Raw genomic sequence first — 17,875 nt, 5'->3', positions numbered from 1 at the left:
TTAGGGTTAGGGTTAGTGCTAGGGTTAGGGCTAGGGTTAGGGTTGGGGCTGGGGTTAAAGCTAGGGTTAGGGCTGGGTTTAGGGTTAGGGCTAGGGTTAGGGTTGGGGCTAGGGGTAGGGTTGGGGCTAGGGTTAGGGTTTCAGTTATAATTGGGGGTTTCCACTGTTTAGGCACATCAGGGGCTCTCCAAATGCGACTTGTCGTCCGATCTCAATTCCAGCCAATTCTGCGTTGAAAAAGTAAAACAGTGCTCCTTCCCTTCCAAGCTCTCCTATGCGCCCAAACAGGGGTTTACCCCAACATATGGGGTATTAGCATCCTCAGGACAAATTGGACAACAACTTCTGGGGTCCAATTCCTCCTGTTACCCTTGGAAAAATACAAAACTGGGGACTAAAAAATAATTTTTGTGGGAAAAAAAAGAATTTTTATTTTCACAGCTCTGCGTTATAAATAGTGTTGAGCATTCCGATACCGCAAGTATCGGGTATCGGCCGATACTTGCGGTATCGGAATTCCGATACCGAGATCCGATACTTTTGTGGTATCGGGTATCGGTATCGGATACATAGAGATGTGTAAAATAAAGAATTAAAATAAAAAATATTGATATATTTACCTCTCCGGCGGCCCCTGGACTCAGCGCGGGTAACCGGCAGGCTTCGTTGTTCAAAATCAGCGCTTTTAGGACCTGAGAATCACGTCCCGGCTTCTGATTGGTCGCGGGCCGCCCATGTGACCGCCACGCGACCAATCACAAGCCGCGACGTCACCGCAAGCTATTAACGCGCTCATTTTTAAAAATGAGCGCGTTAATGGCTTTCAATGACGTAGCGGCTTGTGATTGGTCGCGTGGCCGCGACCAATCACAAGCCGCGACGTCACCGCAAGCTATTAACGCGCTCATTTTTAAAAATGAGCGCGTTAATGACTTTCAAAGACGTAGCGGCTTGTGATTAGTCGCGGCCACGCGACCAATCACAAGCCGCGACGTCACCGCAAGCTATTAACGCGTTCATTTTTAAAAATGAGCGCGTTAATGGCTTTCAAAGACGTAGCGGCTTGTGATTGGTCGCGGCCACACGACCAATCACAAGCCGCTACGTCTTTGAAAGTCATTAACGCGCTCATTTTTAAAAATGAGCGCGTTAATAGCTTGCGGTGACGTCGCGGCTTGTGATTGGTCGCGTGGCGGTCACATGGGCGGCCCGCGACCAATCAGAAGCCGGGACGTGATTCTCAGGTCCTAAAAGCGCTGATTTTGAACAAAGAAGCCTGCCGGTTACCCGCGCTGAGTTCAGGGGCCGCCGGAGAGGTAAATATATCAATATTTTTTATTTTAATTCTTTATTTTACACATCCCTATGGATCCCAGGGCCTGAAGGAGAGTTTCCTCTCCTTCAGACCCTGGGAACCATGAGAATACCTTCCGATACTTGATGTCCCATTGACTTGTATTGGTATCGGATATCGGTATCGGCGATATCCGATATTTTTCGGGTATCGGCCGATACTATCCGATACCGATACTTTCAAGTATCGGACGGTATCGCTCAACAGTAGTTATAAACTGTAGTGAAACACTTGGGGGTTCAAAGCTCTCACAACACATCTAGATAAGTTCCTTAGGGGGTCTACTTTCCAAAATTGTGTCTCAATTTGGGGAGGTTTCAATGTTTAGGCGCATCAGTGGCTCTCCAAATGCAACATGGCGTCCCATCTCATTTCCAGTCAATTTTGCATTGAAAAGTCAAACTGCGCTCCTTCCCTTCCGAGCTCTGCCATGCGCCCAAACAGTGGTTTACCCCCACATATTGGGTATCAGCGTACTCAGGACAAATTGGACAACTTTTGGGGTCCAATTTCTTCTCTTACCATTGGGAAAATAAAAAATTGGGGGCGAAAAGATCATTTTTGTGAAAAAATATGATTTTTTATTTTTACGGCTCTGCGTTATAAACTTCTATGAAGCACTTGGTGGGTCAAAGTGCTCACCACACATCTAGTTAAGTTCCTTAAGGGGACTACTTTCCAAAATGGTGTCACTTGTGGGGTTTCAATGTTTAGGCACATCAGTGGCTCTCCAAACGCAACATGGCATCCCATCTCAATTCCTGTCAATTTTGCATTGAAAAATCAAATAGCGCTCCTTCCCTTCCGAGCTCTGCCATGCGCCTAAACAGTGGTTTACCCCCACATATGGGGTATTGGCGTACTCAGGACAAATTGTACAACAACTTTTGGGGACCATTTTCTCCTGTTACTCTTGGTAAAATAAAACAAATTGGAGCTGGATAAATTTTGTGTGAAAAAAGTTAAATGTTCATTTTTATTTAAACATTCCAAAAATTCCTGTGAAACACCTGAAGGCTTAATAAACTTATTGAATGTGGTTTTGAGCACCTTGAGGGGTGCAGTTTTTAGAATGGTGTCTCACTTGGTTATTTTTTATCATATAGACCCCTCAAAATGACTTCAAATGAGATGTGGTCCCTAAAAAAAAATGGTGTTGTAAAAATGAGAAATTGCTGGTCAACTTTTAACTCCCTAACAAAAAAAAATTTTGGTTCCAAAATTGTGCTGATGTAAAGTAGTCATGTGGGAAATGTTGCTTATTAAGTATTTTGTGTGACATAACTCTGCGATTTAAGGGCATAAGAATTCAAAGTTGGAAAATTGCGAAATTTTCGCCAAATTTCCATTTTTTTCACAAATAAACGCAAGTCTTATCAAATAAATTTTACCACTATCATGAAGTACAATATGTCGCGAGAAAACATTGTCAGAATCATCAGGATCCGTTGAAGCGTTCCAGAGTAATAACCTCATAAAGGGACTGTTGTGAGAATTGTAAAAATTGGCCCGGTCATTAACGTGCAAACCACCCTTGGGGCTTAAGTGGTTTAGGAAGTGAAAAATCACAATTCTTTTATTTTCTTTTGGCGTGATAACCTATGGTTTAAATCATTTGATAGTTTGATATATCAAATTATTTTCAAACAGAATGATATGAAATATGTTTCTTCTTTTATTGTTTAATTTGTTTACTTTTGAATGAGGAAAAGGGGATGATTTAAAGCTTTTTATTTTGCTATTTTTTTAACCCTTTTAGAGGACTTGAACCTGCAATCATATTTTATTAATTATAATTTTTTTATTTTGATCCTGTGGTTGTTTCATCGTTGAAACAATATTCTACACTACTATAGTATTGCAGTACATAGTGTCATTGCAGTTCTGCTTTAAAGCCTATGCAGTGCTTCTATGAAGCCCAGTTGAAGGCTGAGCTTCATATGAGGACTAACATGGCAACCACGAGAGCATGGTAACCCATCAGCTCCCCACAATCACATTGCAGGGGGCTGAATGGAGTGTATCAGAAAACAGACCATTTAAATGCTGTTGTCGGAGATCAACAGTGGCATATAAATGGTTAACAGCAGCAAACAGTCGGTGATATTACAACGTGTGCATACTTTCAGAATGCTGCTTCTCAAACTCACATATGAAAAAGGATGTTTTCATAAACTTTCCTCTTCGTCTTCATGTTTTTAAGTCCAAAAGTATATAAATACACTTTCCCTCCTTAACATATTTTTCTTTATTTTGTAGCCAAAGAAATCTAATTTTCTCATTAAATCAGTTTGGGTCGGTCAGAAGAACCCCCCACTAGTTTTACAACTGAACGGACAAATAGAAGATGTGAAAAAAGAAGTTCTGTTCTATCAGAAACGTGGACTCATACATTTCAGGTATTTTCATCGACAGACCCCTTGCTTTGACACCGTGCTCTAGCGTGTCATACTGCACCGATACAAATGGTAATGTAGTATTATTACAGATAGTCTTCTTTTCCTTATGGGTCACCTTACAAAAAAGAAAATTCTGACAATCCAGAATTGGCGACCAATGATCATATAGTCCTGTAAAATACATGTGCCCCCCGTCATTGCCCTGTGACCCCTGAAGTGTGACCACAAAGATTTCACCCACTAAGTCATCCCTAAAATTCCTGGTAATTAGGAATTCACTCAACAGTTTTTTTTTGTATGAGTGCTATCTGTGTTTTTCACGAGTATCTCTCGTACCTATGATAGTCAATGGGGTAGTTCACAAGCTGGATTTAATTTTTTTCTTGGACCTAGTGGTCTGCTCAAAATCATGGAGACTTTTCCAATATTGACCAGATCAAACTCCTCAATACAAGTCTAGGGATCCATGAAACAGTTGGATCCCATCCATGGGTTATTTGTTTTTCACAAATGTTTGATAGGAGAAGCTTCAGAAATATCCTTTATTTTTCTTTCCATCCATGAAAAGCTGATGGTAAAAACCGACATTCACCAAACTGTGATGACACTCTGATTAAAAACACTGATGAAACCCGGACTGTTTTTTGTGAATGAGAAAAATCACTGATATCTGAATCTACCCAAAGGGTAATTTCACATAGTACTTTTTCCTACGTTCAGTGGCTCCTTCGAAGCTGAGATTCGATTCTGAACCCACCTGCAAAACGTTATTTGAGCGTATGTGCTAACGAGGATGTTGACTATAATGATGCAGACTGAGTCACCGTGTGCTCTGTCGTGCATCATTTTCGGCCGTATACGCCAACTGGAAGCTGTCATGCAGACATAGTCTATTATTGTGCACTGTCCGCTTTGAAAAGGCATATGTGGCCGACAATGAGGCACGACAGAGCACACTGTGACTCCGTTTCAGTCATTATAGTCAATGGTTGATGCACACACTCGAATTCTGTTTTGCTTGAGGGAAGGGGTCATAACACAGTACTATGACCCCAATTGAACTCTTCAATAAACTCTAGAAATCAAGGAACAAGGTTCTGGTAACTGAGATGGAAATTTGAGGAATATAAATCATCTCTCTTCCAAGAGGAAGGAAACTACTGATGGGCGGCACCAGGGAGCCAGTTTTCTTCTTCTTGGAGGAGAGATGATTTACACATCATTTTTCCAAGGAGCATTGTCTTGCTTAGAAATCTCCTTTCACCAGCTTCGCTATCCGCACACATAGAAAAAGTACTCCCTAGACTTGGACCTCCTAGTGGCATGTCTGATTGACAACTCTGGACATCCATGAGCACCATAAGGGTCCTATCACCCGCAATCACCACCCTTTGTTACTAAGCCGCTACTAGAACCCACATTTGTGTTAATGAATATTACTGAGCGTTACAATTACTCAGTGCACTGGATGGATGACAGATGATTTGCAGTTAGCCTCAAGAAGCCTTTCCTGGCTAATCCAGCAAGGCATATTTCACCGATGCTTTCTAATGCTCTTAGCATTCTCAGTCCCCAGCTCAGAATTTACTGCACTGAACTTTTACACTCTGATAAACTGCTGAATTTCTTTGCACACTGTGATGATATGATGATTATTATCCTCCCCTATAGAAACAGTCATTAAAGGGATATACCAGTTGTAGCAAATAAAGATTATTAGGATGTATCATGAAAGGTTCTACAAATTCCCAGTACTTTTTCTGTATCAATTTCTCACGGCTTTCAAAATATTTGCTTGCTAACATTTAATAGAAACTTTCATTGTTTTCTTACTCATCATTAAAATTTATGCGCCTAAGAACTAGCAAGAACTAACTACCTGACTGTTGTGCCCGGCGCCATTCTCTGCCGGCACAGAGCAGTCACAGACCGCTTCCACTGATATCATGTTGACATAAAAGTGGCTTCTCTACTATTCTGCTCTGTTGATGGAACTTGACTGATGACATTATGCCGATTGACAGTCGCCTCCCCGCTGCCTAACTGCGGGGAGCCAGCTGTCAATCAGCATGACATCGGCAGTCACGCCCTGTTGGCAAAACAGCCCACAAAAGGAAGAGCTGCTCTGTTGATATGGAGCAGCTAAATCAAAGGCAAGTGTGGTCAGAGACTGCTCTGAGCTGGTGCTAGAACAGGCAGGTAGTTGCCTCGGTTAACAACTAGCTGCCTGTTAGCTTTTAGGCCCATAGTAAAAAATTATAAAATAGACCTGTATAACCCTTTTAATAGTATAAATTCATATACATACAGAGAATACATATACTGTATACTCCCCTCCCCCTGTGGTGACTGAAGGTAGCCAGAATTCTATTAGTTGAGAGAATTATATAACCTACAAAAATATGAAGTCACAACCTCCAAAGAAATAAAATGCTAATTTTTATTGAAACAATTATATATAAGATTTTAAAAATTGCATCGAATTAATCAATAAAGTTAGATATATACAAAATGACAAAAATTAATAAGAAAGTTTCATAGTGAAGGCTCAAACAGAGGGATACACTAATTAGATAGTATGCAGTACATGAGTGGCAAGGGGCTCAACCCCCAGAAGAAGCCCATGCGAAACGCGCATCGGTGTTGCGAGGTATGCATCTCATGATGGGTACGGACCTTTAGGTTTTATCTCACTGTTCTTAGTTTCTCCATGCATGTGGATGGTGCTTAGCACTCTGGTGTTTAATCCTATATACCTCATCATGTTGTGGTTATATTTGTGCCTCTATTATGCTGTGGATTGTGTAGCGATATTCTCTATACATTGACATAACTGTCTATACCCCACCCTGCATATTTCTTTTTGCCAGAGAATTTTTATGCCCCCTGCCACTCATGTATAGTATCTAATTGGTGTATCCCTCTTTTAGTTCAGACCAGCAGTGCAACAATGCCACTAGTCTGAACTATCAAGCTCACCACTTCCTTGCAAGCAGGAGGCAGTGGAGCAGTGCACTACTGAAGACCAATCATGAGGACAACCAACAAACCTTTTAAAATACAGATATTTGCAGCTATTATTTGACTTTAAAAAACAAAGTGAATACAATATTTTAGCATGCTGTTCCATCAGTGCTGCGGACACATATGCTGTATACTTATTTCTCTAAATCACGGGTATAATACCGCCTCACAGCAGGTAAATGAAAACCACCGGTGCCTTTCTAATTTACTTGTTCTGAGTGTACTATGGATAAAATACAGTAGCTAATTATCTGTTCAATGAAGTGCTGCTTAATTGCTCTTATTAACCCAATTTTTTTATAGTAGAGAATAAATCTTCTCTTTGTTCTGCCCTTGCTGGCTCAATTTGCAGTTTAAATGGAGTTCTTAAATGTAAAACATAAAAACATCTCACAGCACATTGGCCGTGTACCCTGCTTTGTAATGGATTTGTAAAGTTAGAATATTTACACCTTTATATCCGTGTAGATGGATATATATGTATATACAGTACAGACCAAAAGTTTGGACACACCTTCTCATTTAAAGATTTTTCTGTGTTTTCTTGACTATGAAAATTGTACATTCACACTGAAGGCATCAAAACTATGAATTAACACATGTGGAATTATATACTTAATAAAAAAGTGTGAAACAACTGAAATTATGTCTTATATTCTAGGCTCTTCAAAGTAGCCACCTTTTGCTTTGATGACTGCTTTGCACATTCTTGGCATTCTCTTTATGAGCTTCAAGAGGTAGTCACCGGGAATGGTTTTCACCTCACAGGTGTGCCCTGTCAGGTTTAATAAGTGGGATTTCTTGCCTTCTAAATGGGGTTGGGACCATCAGTTGTGTTGTGCAGAAGTCTGGTGGATACACAGCTGATAGTCATACTGAATAGACTGTTAGAATTTGTATTATGGCTAGAAAAAAGCAGCTAAGTAAAGAAAAACGAGTGGCCATCATTACTTTAAGAAATGACGGTCAGTCAGTCCGAAAAATTGGGAAAACTTTGAAAGTGTCCCCAAGTGCAGTGGCAAAAACTATCAAGCGCTACAAAGAAACAGGCTCACATGAGGACCGCCCCAGGAAAGGAAGACCAAGAGTCACCTCTGCTTCTGAAGATAAGTTTTTCCGAGTCACCAGCCTCAGAAATCGCAGGTCAACAGCAGCTCAGATTAGAGACCAGGTCAATGCCACACAGAGTTCTACTGTAGCAGCAGACACATCTCTACAACAACTGTTAAGAGGAGACTTTGTGCAGCAGGCCTTCATGGTAAAATAGCTGCTAGGAAACCACTGCTAAGGACAGGCAACAAGCAGAAGAGACTTATTTGGGCTAAAGAACACAAGGAACGGACATTAGACCAGTGGAAATCTGTGCTTTGGTCTGATGAGTCCAAATTTGAAACCTTTGATTCCAACCACCGTGTCTTTGTGTGATGCAGAAAAGGTGAACGGATAGACTCTACATGCCTGGTTCCCACCATGAAGAGTGGAGGAGGAGGTGTGATGGTGTGGGGGTGCTTTGTTGATGACACTGTTGGGGATTTGTTCAAAATTGAAGGCATACTGAACCAGCATGGCTACCACAGCATCTTGCAGCGGCATGCTATTTCATCCAGTTTGCGTTTAGTTGGATCATCATTTATTTTTCAACAGGACAATGACCCCAAACACACCTCCAGGCTGTGTAAGGGCTATTTGACCAAGGAGAGTGATGGGATGCTACGCCAGATGACCTGGCCTCCACAGTCACCAGACCTGAACCCAATCGAGATGGGTTGGGGTGAGCAGGACCGTAGAGTGAAGGCAAAAGGACCAACAAGTGCTAAGCATCTCTGGGAACGCCTCAAGATTGTTGGAAGACCAATTGAAAGACCAATCATGGTGACTACCTCTTGAAGCTCATCAAGAGAATGCCAAGAGCAGTGCAAAGCAGTCATCAAAGCAAAAGGTGGCTACTTTGAAGAACCTAGACTATAAGACATATTTTTAGTTGTTTCACACTTTTTTGTTAAGTATATAATTCCACATGTGTTAATTCATAGTTTTGATGCTTTCAGTGTGAATGTATAATTTTCATAGTCATGAAAATACAGAAAAATCTTTAAATGAGGTGTGTCCAAACTTTATACAGTACAGACCAAAAGTTTGGACACACCTTCTCCACCAGACCTCTGCACAACACAACTGATGGTCCCAACACCATTTATAAAGAAAGAAATCCCACATATTAAAGCTGACAGGGCACACCTGTGAAGTGAAAACCATTCCCGGTGACTACCTCTTGAAGCTCATCAAGAGAATGCCAAGAGTGTGCCAAGCAGTCATCAAAGCAAAAGGTGGCTACTATGAAGTACCTAGAATATAAGACATAATTTCAGTTGTTTCACACTTTTTTGTTAAGTATATAATTCCACATGTGTTAATTCATAGTTTTGATGCCTTCAGTGTGAATGTACAATTTTCATAGTCATGAAAATACAGAAAAATATTTAAATGAGAAGGTGTGCCCAAACTTTTGGTCTGTACTGTATATATATATATATACTAGATTGTGGCCCGATTCTAACGCATCGGGTATTCTAGAATATGCATGTCCCCGTAGTATATGGACAATGATGATTCCAGAATTCGCGGCAGACTGTGCCCGTCGCTGATTGGTCGAGGCAACCTTTATGACATCATCGTCGCCATGGCAACCATTATGACATCTACGTCGATACTGTGCCCGTCGCCGAATTAGAAACATGGGATTTCTACGTCCTTTATGACATCATCGTCGCTGTGCCCGTTGCTGATTGGTCGAGGCCTGGTGACCTCGACCAATCAGAGACGCGGGATGTCTACGTCCTTTATGACATCATCGTCACTGTGCCCGTCGCTGATTGATCGAGGCCTGGCGGCCTCGACCAATCAGAGACGCGGGATTTCTACGTCGATACTGTGCCCGTCGCTGATTGGTCGAGGCCGCCAGGCCTAGATTGTGGCCCGATTCTAATGCATCGGGTATTCTAGAATATGCATGTCCCCATGGTATATGGACAATGATGATTCCAGAATTCGCGGCAGACTGTGCCCGTCGCTGATTGGTCGAGGCAACCTTTATGACATCATCGTCGCCATGGCAACCATTATGACATCTACGTCGATACTGTGCCCGTTGCTGATTGGTCGAGGCCTGGCGGCTTCGACCAATCAGACGCGGGATGTCTATGTCCTTTATGACATCATCGTCGCTGTGCCCGTCGCTGATTGGTCGAGGCCTGTCATAAAGGACGTAGACATCCCGCGTCTCTGATTGGTCGAGGCCGCCAGGCCTCGACCAATCAGCAACGGGCACAGCGACGATGATGTCATAATGGTTGCCATGGCGACGATGATGTCATAAAGGTTGCCTCGACCAATCAGCGACGGGCACAGCGACGATGATGTCATGATGGTTGCCATGGCGACGATGATGTCATAAAGGTTGCCTCGACCAATCAGCAACGGGCACAGCGACGATGATGTCATAATGGTTGCCATGGCGACGATGATGTCATAAAGGTTGCCTCGACCAATCAGCGACGGGCACAGCGACGATGATGTCATAATGGTTGCCATGGCGACGATGATGTCATAAAGGTTGCCTCGACCAATCAGCAACGGGCACAGCGACGATGATGTCATAATGGTTGCCATGGCGACGATGATGTCATAAAGGTTGCCTCGACCAATCAGCGACGGGCCTGGCGGCCTCGACCAATCAGAGACGCGGGTTTCTACGTCGATACTGTGCCCGTCGCTGATTGGTCGAGGCCTGGGGGCGGGATTTCCAGGAGAGACAGACAGACAGAAAGACAGACAGACAGACAGACAGACGGAAAAACCCTTAGACAATTATATATATAGATACTATACTAGATTGTGGCCCGATTCTAACGCATCGGGTATTCTAGAATATGCATGTCCCCGTAGTATATGGACAATGATGATTCAGAATTCACGGCAGATTGTGCCCGTCACTGTTTGGTCGAGGCAACCTTTATGACATCATCGTCGCCATGGCAACCATTATGACATCCACGTCGATACTGTGCCCGTCGCTGAATCAGAAACGTGGGATTTCTACGTCCTTTATGACATCATCGTCACTGTGCCCATTCCTGATTGGTCGCGGCCTGGACCAATCAGAGACGCGGGATTTCTACGTCGATACTGTGCCCATCGCTGATTGGTCGAGGCCGCCAGGCCTAGATTGTGGCCCGATTCTAATGCATCGGGTATTCTAGAATATGCATGTCCCCATGGTATATGGACAATGATGATTCCAGAATTCGCGGCAGACTGTGCCCGTCGCTGATTGGTCGAGGCAACCTTTATGACATCATCGTCGCTATGGCAACCATTATGACATCTACGTCGATACTGTGCCCGTTGCTGATTGGTCGAGGCCTGGCGGCTTCGACCAATCAGACGCGGGATGTCTATGTCCTTTATGACATCATCGTCGCTGTGCCCATCGCTGATTGGTCGAGGACTGTCATAAAGGACGTAGACATCCCGCGTCTCTGATTGGTCGAGGCCGCCAGGCGCAGGATGGCAGCAGCACATGAGAGAACGGGCGCAGGATGGCCACAACACATGACAGAACGGGCGCAGGATGGCAGCAGCACATGACAGAACGGGCGCAGGATGGCCGCAGCACATGACAGAACGGGCGCAGGATGGCAGCAGCACATGACAGAACGGGCGAAGGATGGCAGCAGCACATGACAGAACGGGCGCAGGATGGCAGCAGCACATGACAGAACGGGCGCAGGATGGCAGCAGCACATGACAGAACGGGCGCAGGATGGGAGCAGCACATGACAGAACGGGCGCAGGATGGCAGCAGCACATGACAGAACGGGTGCAGGATGGCAGCAGCACATGACAGAACGGGCGCAGGATGGCAGCAGCACATGACAGAACGGGCGCAGGATGGCAGCAGCACATGACAGAACGGGCGCAGGATGGCAGCAGCACATGACAGAACGGGCACAGGATGGCAGCAGCACATGACAGAACGGGCGCAGGATGGCAGCAGCACATGACAGAACGGGCGCAGGATGGCAGCAGCACATGACAGAACGGGCGCAGGATGGCAGCAGCAAATGACAGAACGGGGACGCAGGATGGGAGCAGCAAATCACAGAACGGGCGCAGGATGGGAGCAGCAAATGACAGGATGGGAGCAGCAAATGACAGAATGGAGGCGCAGGATGGGAGCAGCACATGACAGAACGGGGGCGCAGGATGGGAGCAGCACATGACAGGATGGGGACGCAGGATGGAGCAGCACATACCAGGATGGAGACCATATACCAATATAAATGCTCGCCACCCGGGCGTAGAACGGGTTCAATAGCTAGTTATATATATAGATACTATACTAGATTGTGGCCCGATTCTAACGCATCGGGTATTCTAGAATATGCATGTCCCCATAGTATATGGACAATGATGATTCAGAATTCACGGCAGATTGTGCCCGTCACTGTTTGGTCGAGGCAACCTTTATGACATCATCATCGCCATGGCAACCATTATGACATCCACGTCGATACTGTGCCCGTCGCTGAATCAGAAACGTGGGATTTCTACGTCCTTTATGACGTCATCGTCACTGTGCCCGTTGCTGATTGGTCGAGGCCTGGCGGCCTGGACCAATCAGAGACGCGGGATTTCTAAGTCGATACTGTGCCCGTCGCTGATTGGTCGAGGCCGCCAGGCAACCATTATGACATCATCGTCGCTGTGCCCGTTGCTGATTGGTCGAGGCAACCTTTATGACATCATCGTCGCCATGGCAACCATTATGACATCATCGTCGCTGTGCCCGTCGCTGATTGGTCGAGGCAACCTTTATGACATCATCGTCGCCATGGCAACCATTATAACATAATCGTCGCTGTGCCCGTTGCTGATTGGTCGAGGTCTGGCGGCCTCGACCAATCAGAGACGCGGGATGTCTACGTTCTTTATGACATCATCGTCGCTGTGCCGGTCGCTGATTGGTCGAGGCCTGGCCGCTTATTGGTCGAGGCCTATTCTAGAATATGCATGTCCCCGTAGTATATGGACAATGATGATTCCAGAATTCGTGGCAGACTGTGCCCGTGGCTGATTGGTCGAGGCAACCTTTATGACATCATCGTCGCCATGGCAACCATTATGACATCTACGTCAATACTGTGCCCGTCGCTGAATCAGAAACGTGGGATTTCTACTTCCTTTATGACATCATCGTCGCTGTGCCCGTTGCTGATTGGTCGAGCCCTGGCGGCCTTGACCAATCAGAGACGCGGGATTTCTACGTCGATACTGTGCCCGTCGCTGATTGGTCGAGGCCGCCAGGCCTCGACCAATCAGACGTGGGATTTCCAGGACAGACAGACAGACAGACAGACAGAAAAACCCTTAGGCAATTATATATATAGATAGATATGACACACCTGGACCCATTGAAGCGCAGTCCGCGCAAATTGGCCGTCGTCCTCGGTCACCTTGCACCCTCACATATACCTGCAGCTGTTATTATGATGTCCTCAGTCCACGCTATGGCGCAATAAAGGACTTTTTTATTGCAGCACAAGCTGGTGAGTGCCACATTTTCTTCTTTCTTTGTATATGTTGTATATATACATGTGTGTATATATATATATATATATACATATTTTTTTTTTTTTTTTCTGCCTAGTTTCTTCTGTTGGTTTTAGTAGTAGAATCAGATGGAAGGTAAGAGAGTTTTCTTCCTTATTGTTGCCTTATGACTGATATTGGAATCTTCCTGATTCCTCTCTAGCTATTCAATGGACAAATATAGTGCAAAAAAAGCTATGAAGTCATTTTTCCAAAGAGGACTAGAACAGAACTAAGGCCCATTCAGGCGTCAAAAACGAACCAAGTTTCATCAGTGATTTTTATTAGAATTTTGATCAGTTTTTTCAGCGATAAGAAAAAATAGTTTCTCCATCTTCTCCTATCTATCAACAAAAAAAAACAGAATGTACAGGCATGGCATTCGTATGTGGTCAGATTTTTTCACTGTCCCATAGACGTGCATTGACGATTTTGATCCCACACTCTGATCAATATCGGATATGTCTAATTGATTTTGCTCATTCCATTCGGTCCAAGAAAAAAAAAAATGGCAAGTGAACAGCCCTATTGAATGTCATAGGTACAATATATTTGCAAAATCTATGGATAGCAACTGTGAAAAGTCTGACCACAGGCACTTGTGAAGAGTCTTATGCTTTTTCCCCCATTCTGAATTAATCGCTTCCTGAACTTGGAAATTACTGTGGTGTCCTAATTATCTTCTACCCACAGTAGGTAATAATAAAATAATAATCCTGATGATAGTTACTGCAGATGCAGAATATGTGCCAATGCGCTGACCATGGGAGGTCGGTAAATGACAGCTAGGGTTCTGCTATTTTTTTTTCAACGGCCTTTGACCCGATCTCAAGCCATGGTGACTTAATGGATGAACGATCTTCAGAAACATCGATTTTGTGCAAGCCTAGATAGGTCCAGCAGGTTCTTCTCTGCTGTTATCTTGATGGTATCAAGCCATCGGGTTGCTGGTCTTCCTCTTCACGTTGTTCCTTCTATTTATCGGCCCATGATGTCCTTCTCCAGAGTTCTGCTACGAGAGCTAGAGTTCCACAAATCTCCAGTCCTGGTTATTTAACACCTTAGTTGATGTAATCAATACCGAGCTATACACTTAAGGAGTATAAACAACCCTCCTGGGCTCCAGCATTGTGATATGGTAATGCTCCAAGTGCTGTCCTGTAATAATGACAGCTAGGACCTTTACATGCACAAGCAATAATTTGTAAGAACATGCAAATATTTAACCCCTTCATGACCTTGATATATAGGTACATCAAAGGTCGTGTTCCAGCCTTTGTTGCGGGCTCTGGCGCTGATCCCGCATCTTTCCCCGCACATCACAGATGATCTGATCAGCTGGCATGCGCCTCTAACAGCCATGGGTGGATCCAAGATCCACCCACAGCGGTTAACCAGTTAATTGCTGCTGTCAATCACTAACATTTAACATGCGCCGGCTGGAAGCGCATCACAAGTCCCGCCCATCTTTGCGCCTGTCACATGGTCGTGGGATGCACACCAGCAATTTTTTTTTTTTTTACAATTTTGTAAAATGTAGGAGATGTGGGTACAGTGCACTGCTTGTCAGTATTCAATAAAAAATATCCAGAGTCCCACGGGGTATTGTAGAATAATTGCAGTTTTATTTTCAAAACCATAGAAAGGCTTTCCGTGTTTCTTTCCTGATGAAGTTTAAGATACTTCGAAACGCGTTGAAATAAAACCGCAATTATTCTACAATACTCGGGACTCTGGATATTCCTTATTTGATACCGACCAGCAGCGCAGCATATCCACATCTCATAGCTGTGATTTCTGCCTTGGGCCTCCAACCTACGGAGCAGCAGCGGTTGAACTCTATCTTAAGCCCTTTCAGCATTGGGCTTTCTTACAATACTAGGTGAGCAGTGCCGTACAACCCTACAATGCTTTTGTCTGGATAACGCCCTATCGCTTTTGTTTGTCCCCCCCCCCCCCCCAATTGTCTCTCATTTGGCTAAATGTAACTTTTTGTTCTAAAGACAGAAACAGACCATTTTTGACTTTGCACCAAATTCATTCATTAACCGTATGAACCATTTTGATTCATTTGGCACAAAAAACACCAGCAAATACCACAAGATGGAAGAGGAAAGGTGACTTCAGAAATATCGCACATGATGAATCAGGCCCTACATTTTTTAAGGATTTGTAGATTTACTGCCATAGAAGTTAATTCCCTTTTTTATCTTGATAAATCTACTATATAAAGCTGAATGTGTGTATGTGTGTGTGTGTGTATGTGTGTGTGTGTGTATGTCCGGGATTGGCATCTGCACCGTCGCAGCTACAGCCACAAAATTTTGCACAGTCACACGTCTGGACCCCGAGAGCGTCATAGGCTATGTTGTGAGGCGAAATTTTAACCCCGCGCGTTCCAATTCACCAAACAATTTTGCCCCTATCTACATAATGGGGAAAAAAGTGAAAGGAAAAGTGTTGGAAGCGTCGCAGCTACAGCAACAAAATTTTGCACAGTCACACGACTGGACCCTGAGAGCGTCATAGGCTACGTTGTGAGGTGAAATTTTAACCCCGCGCTTTCCAATTCACCAAACAATTTTGCCCCTATCTACATAATGGGGAAAAAGTGAAATGAAAAGTGTTGGAGGCGTCGCAGCTACAGCCACAAAATTTTGCACAGTCACACGTCTGGACCCTGAGAGCGTCATAGGCTATGTTGTGAGGTGAAATTTTAACTCCGCGCTTTCCAATTCACCAAACTATTTTTCCCCTATCTACATAATGGGGAAAAGTGAAAGGAAAAGTGTTGGAGGCAAATTGACAGCTGCCAGATGTGAACAAGGGGGACTTAAAGAGTGAGAGCGATGGCGCCAAAGAGTATATACCGTACAGTTGCTAAGGTCGGACCCCGACATGGGATACTCACCACACACGGGGATATGAGCACACACACAAAATGCGCCACACACTACCACGTGCTTGAACACATATACCACCCTCAGCACACAATTCACCACACATACACCAACCTCGCCACATAAAAGTCGAAACACAAAAGTCGCCGCTCAAAACTCACCACGCGCAAAACTCGCCACATGCAAAAAATAGGCTCACCGCAAAACTCGCCACAAGTGCAAAGCTCACCTCATGGAAAACTCGCCACACGCAAAACTTGCACATGCGGAAAAATTGCCACATGCACAAAATTTGCAACACATGCAAAAGTTGCCTCACACAAAACTTGCACATACTCAAAAGGCACCAGACATAAAACTCACCACGCGCAAAACTCGCCATGCGCAAAACTTGCTGCACACAACTTGCTACACTAACCTGTCACATGCAACTCGACACACAAAAAGTTGCTACACGCATGTTGCCACACAAAACTCAACACACACAACTTGACAAACGAAACTCGCCCTAAAACACACACAAGTCTGGTATTAGCCTTCAAAAATAAAAATCTGATTAATAAGCAGACAAACTACAAGAGCAACAAATGTACCATATAGGAAATACGGCAGCTGTCAGTCACATGACCTGTCTATTATGTGTATGTGTGAGCTAATATATACGGCCAGGGGGCGGGCTTCCTGTTGGCTGGGGATTTATCAGGCTGCCAATTTATCTTACAAATACTGAGGTAAAAATACTGAGCAAATAACGTGTTAACGAGGTCTAATACAGGAGATCACACAGGTATATACTATATACAGGGGAGATGACACACAGATATATACTATATTCAGGGGAGATGACACATAGATATATACTATATACAGGAGAGATGACACACAGGTATATACTATATAAAGGAGGAGATGACATACAGGTACATACTATATACAGGAGGAGATGACATACAGGTATATACTATATACAGGAGGAGATGACACACAGGTATATACTATATACAGGAGCAGATTACCTACAGGTATATACTATATACAGGAGGAGATGACATACAGGTATATGCTATATATAGAAGATGACATACAGGTATATACTATAAACAGGAGGAGATGACACACAGATATATACTATATACAGGGGAGATGACACACAGGTATATACTATATACAGGAGGAGATGACATACAGGTATATACTATATATAGAAGGAGATGACATACAGGTATATACTATATATAGGAGGAGATGACATACAGGTATATACTATATATAGGAGGAGATGACATACAGGTATATACTATATATAGGAGGAGATGACATACAGGTATATACTATATACAGGGGAGATGACACACAGCAGGTATATTCTATATACAGGGGAGATGACATACAGGTATATACTATATACAGGAGATGACATACAGGTGTATACTATATATAAGGGAGATGACAAACATGTATATACTGAGGTGAAAATGAGAGGTGTGAGGTGAAATTGAAAAGGTGTGAGTGCAAAATGAGAGGAGTGAGGGAAAATAGTGTAGTGA

The 17,875-nt window shown here is 43.8% G+C and overlaps 1 protein-coding gene across 1 annotated transcript in view; it reads left to right on the top strand.

Annotated features, from left to right (window-relative positions):
• LOC138646122 (uncharacterized) overlaps positions 1 to 17,875 on the top strand; it is a 437,282-nt gene that overhangs the window by 201,603 nt on the left and 217,804 nt on the right. The window contains exon 31 of the mRNA XM_069735585.1: positions 3,614 to 3,753. Within this exon, the coding sequence (XP_069591686.1) occupies positions 3,614 to 3,753 (140 nt within the window). The remainder of the gene's footprint in view (positions 1 to 3,613; positions 3,754 to 17,875) is intronic.

This window comes from Ranitomeya imitator, chromosome 7, assembly GCF_032444005.1.
Source record: "Ranitomeya imitator isolate aRanImi1 chromosome 7, aRanImi1.pri, whole genome shotgun sequence".
NCBI classification, from domain to species: Eukaryota; Metazoa; Chordata; class Amphibia; order Anura; family Dendrobatidae; genus Ranitomeya; species Ranitomeya imitator.
Note: the sequence above shows the minus strand (reverse complement) of the source record. Positions and strands in the feature narration are given on the sequence as shown.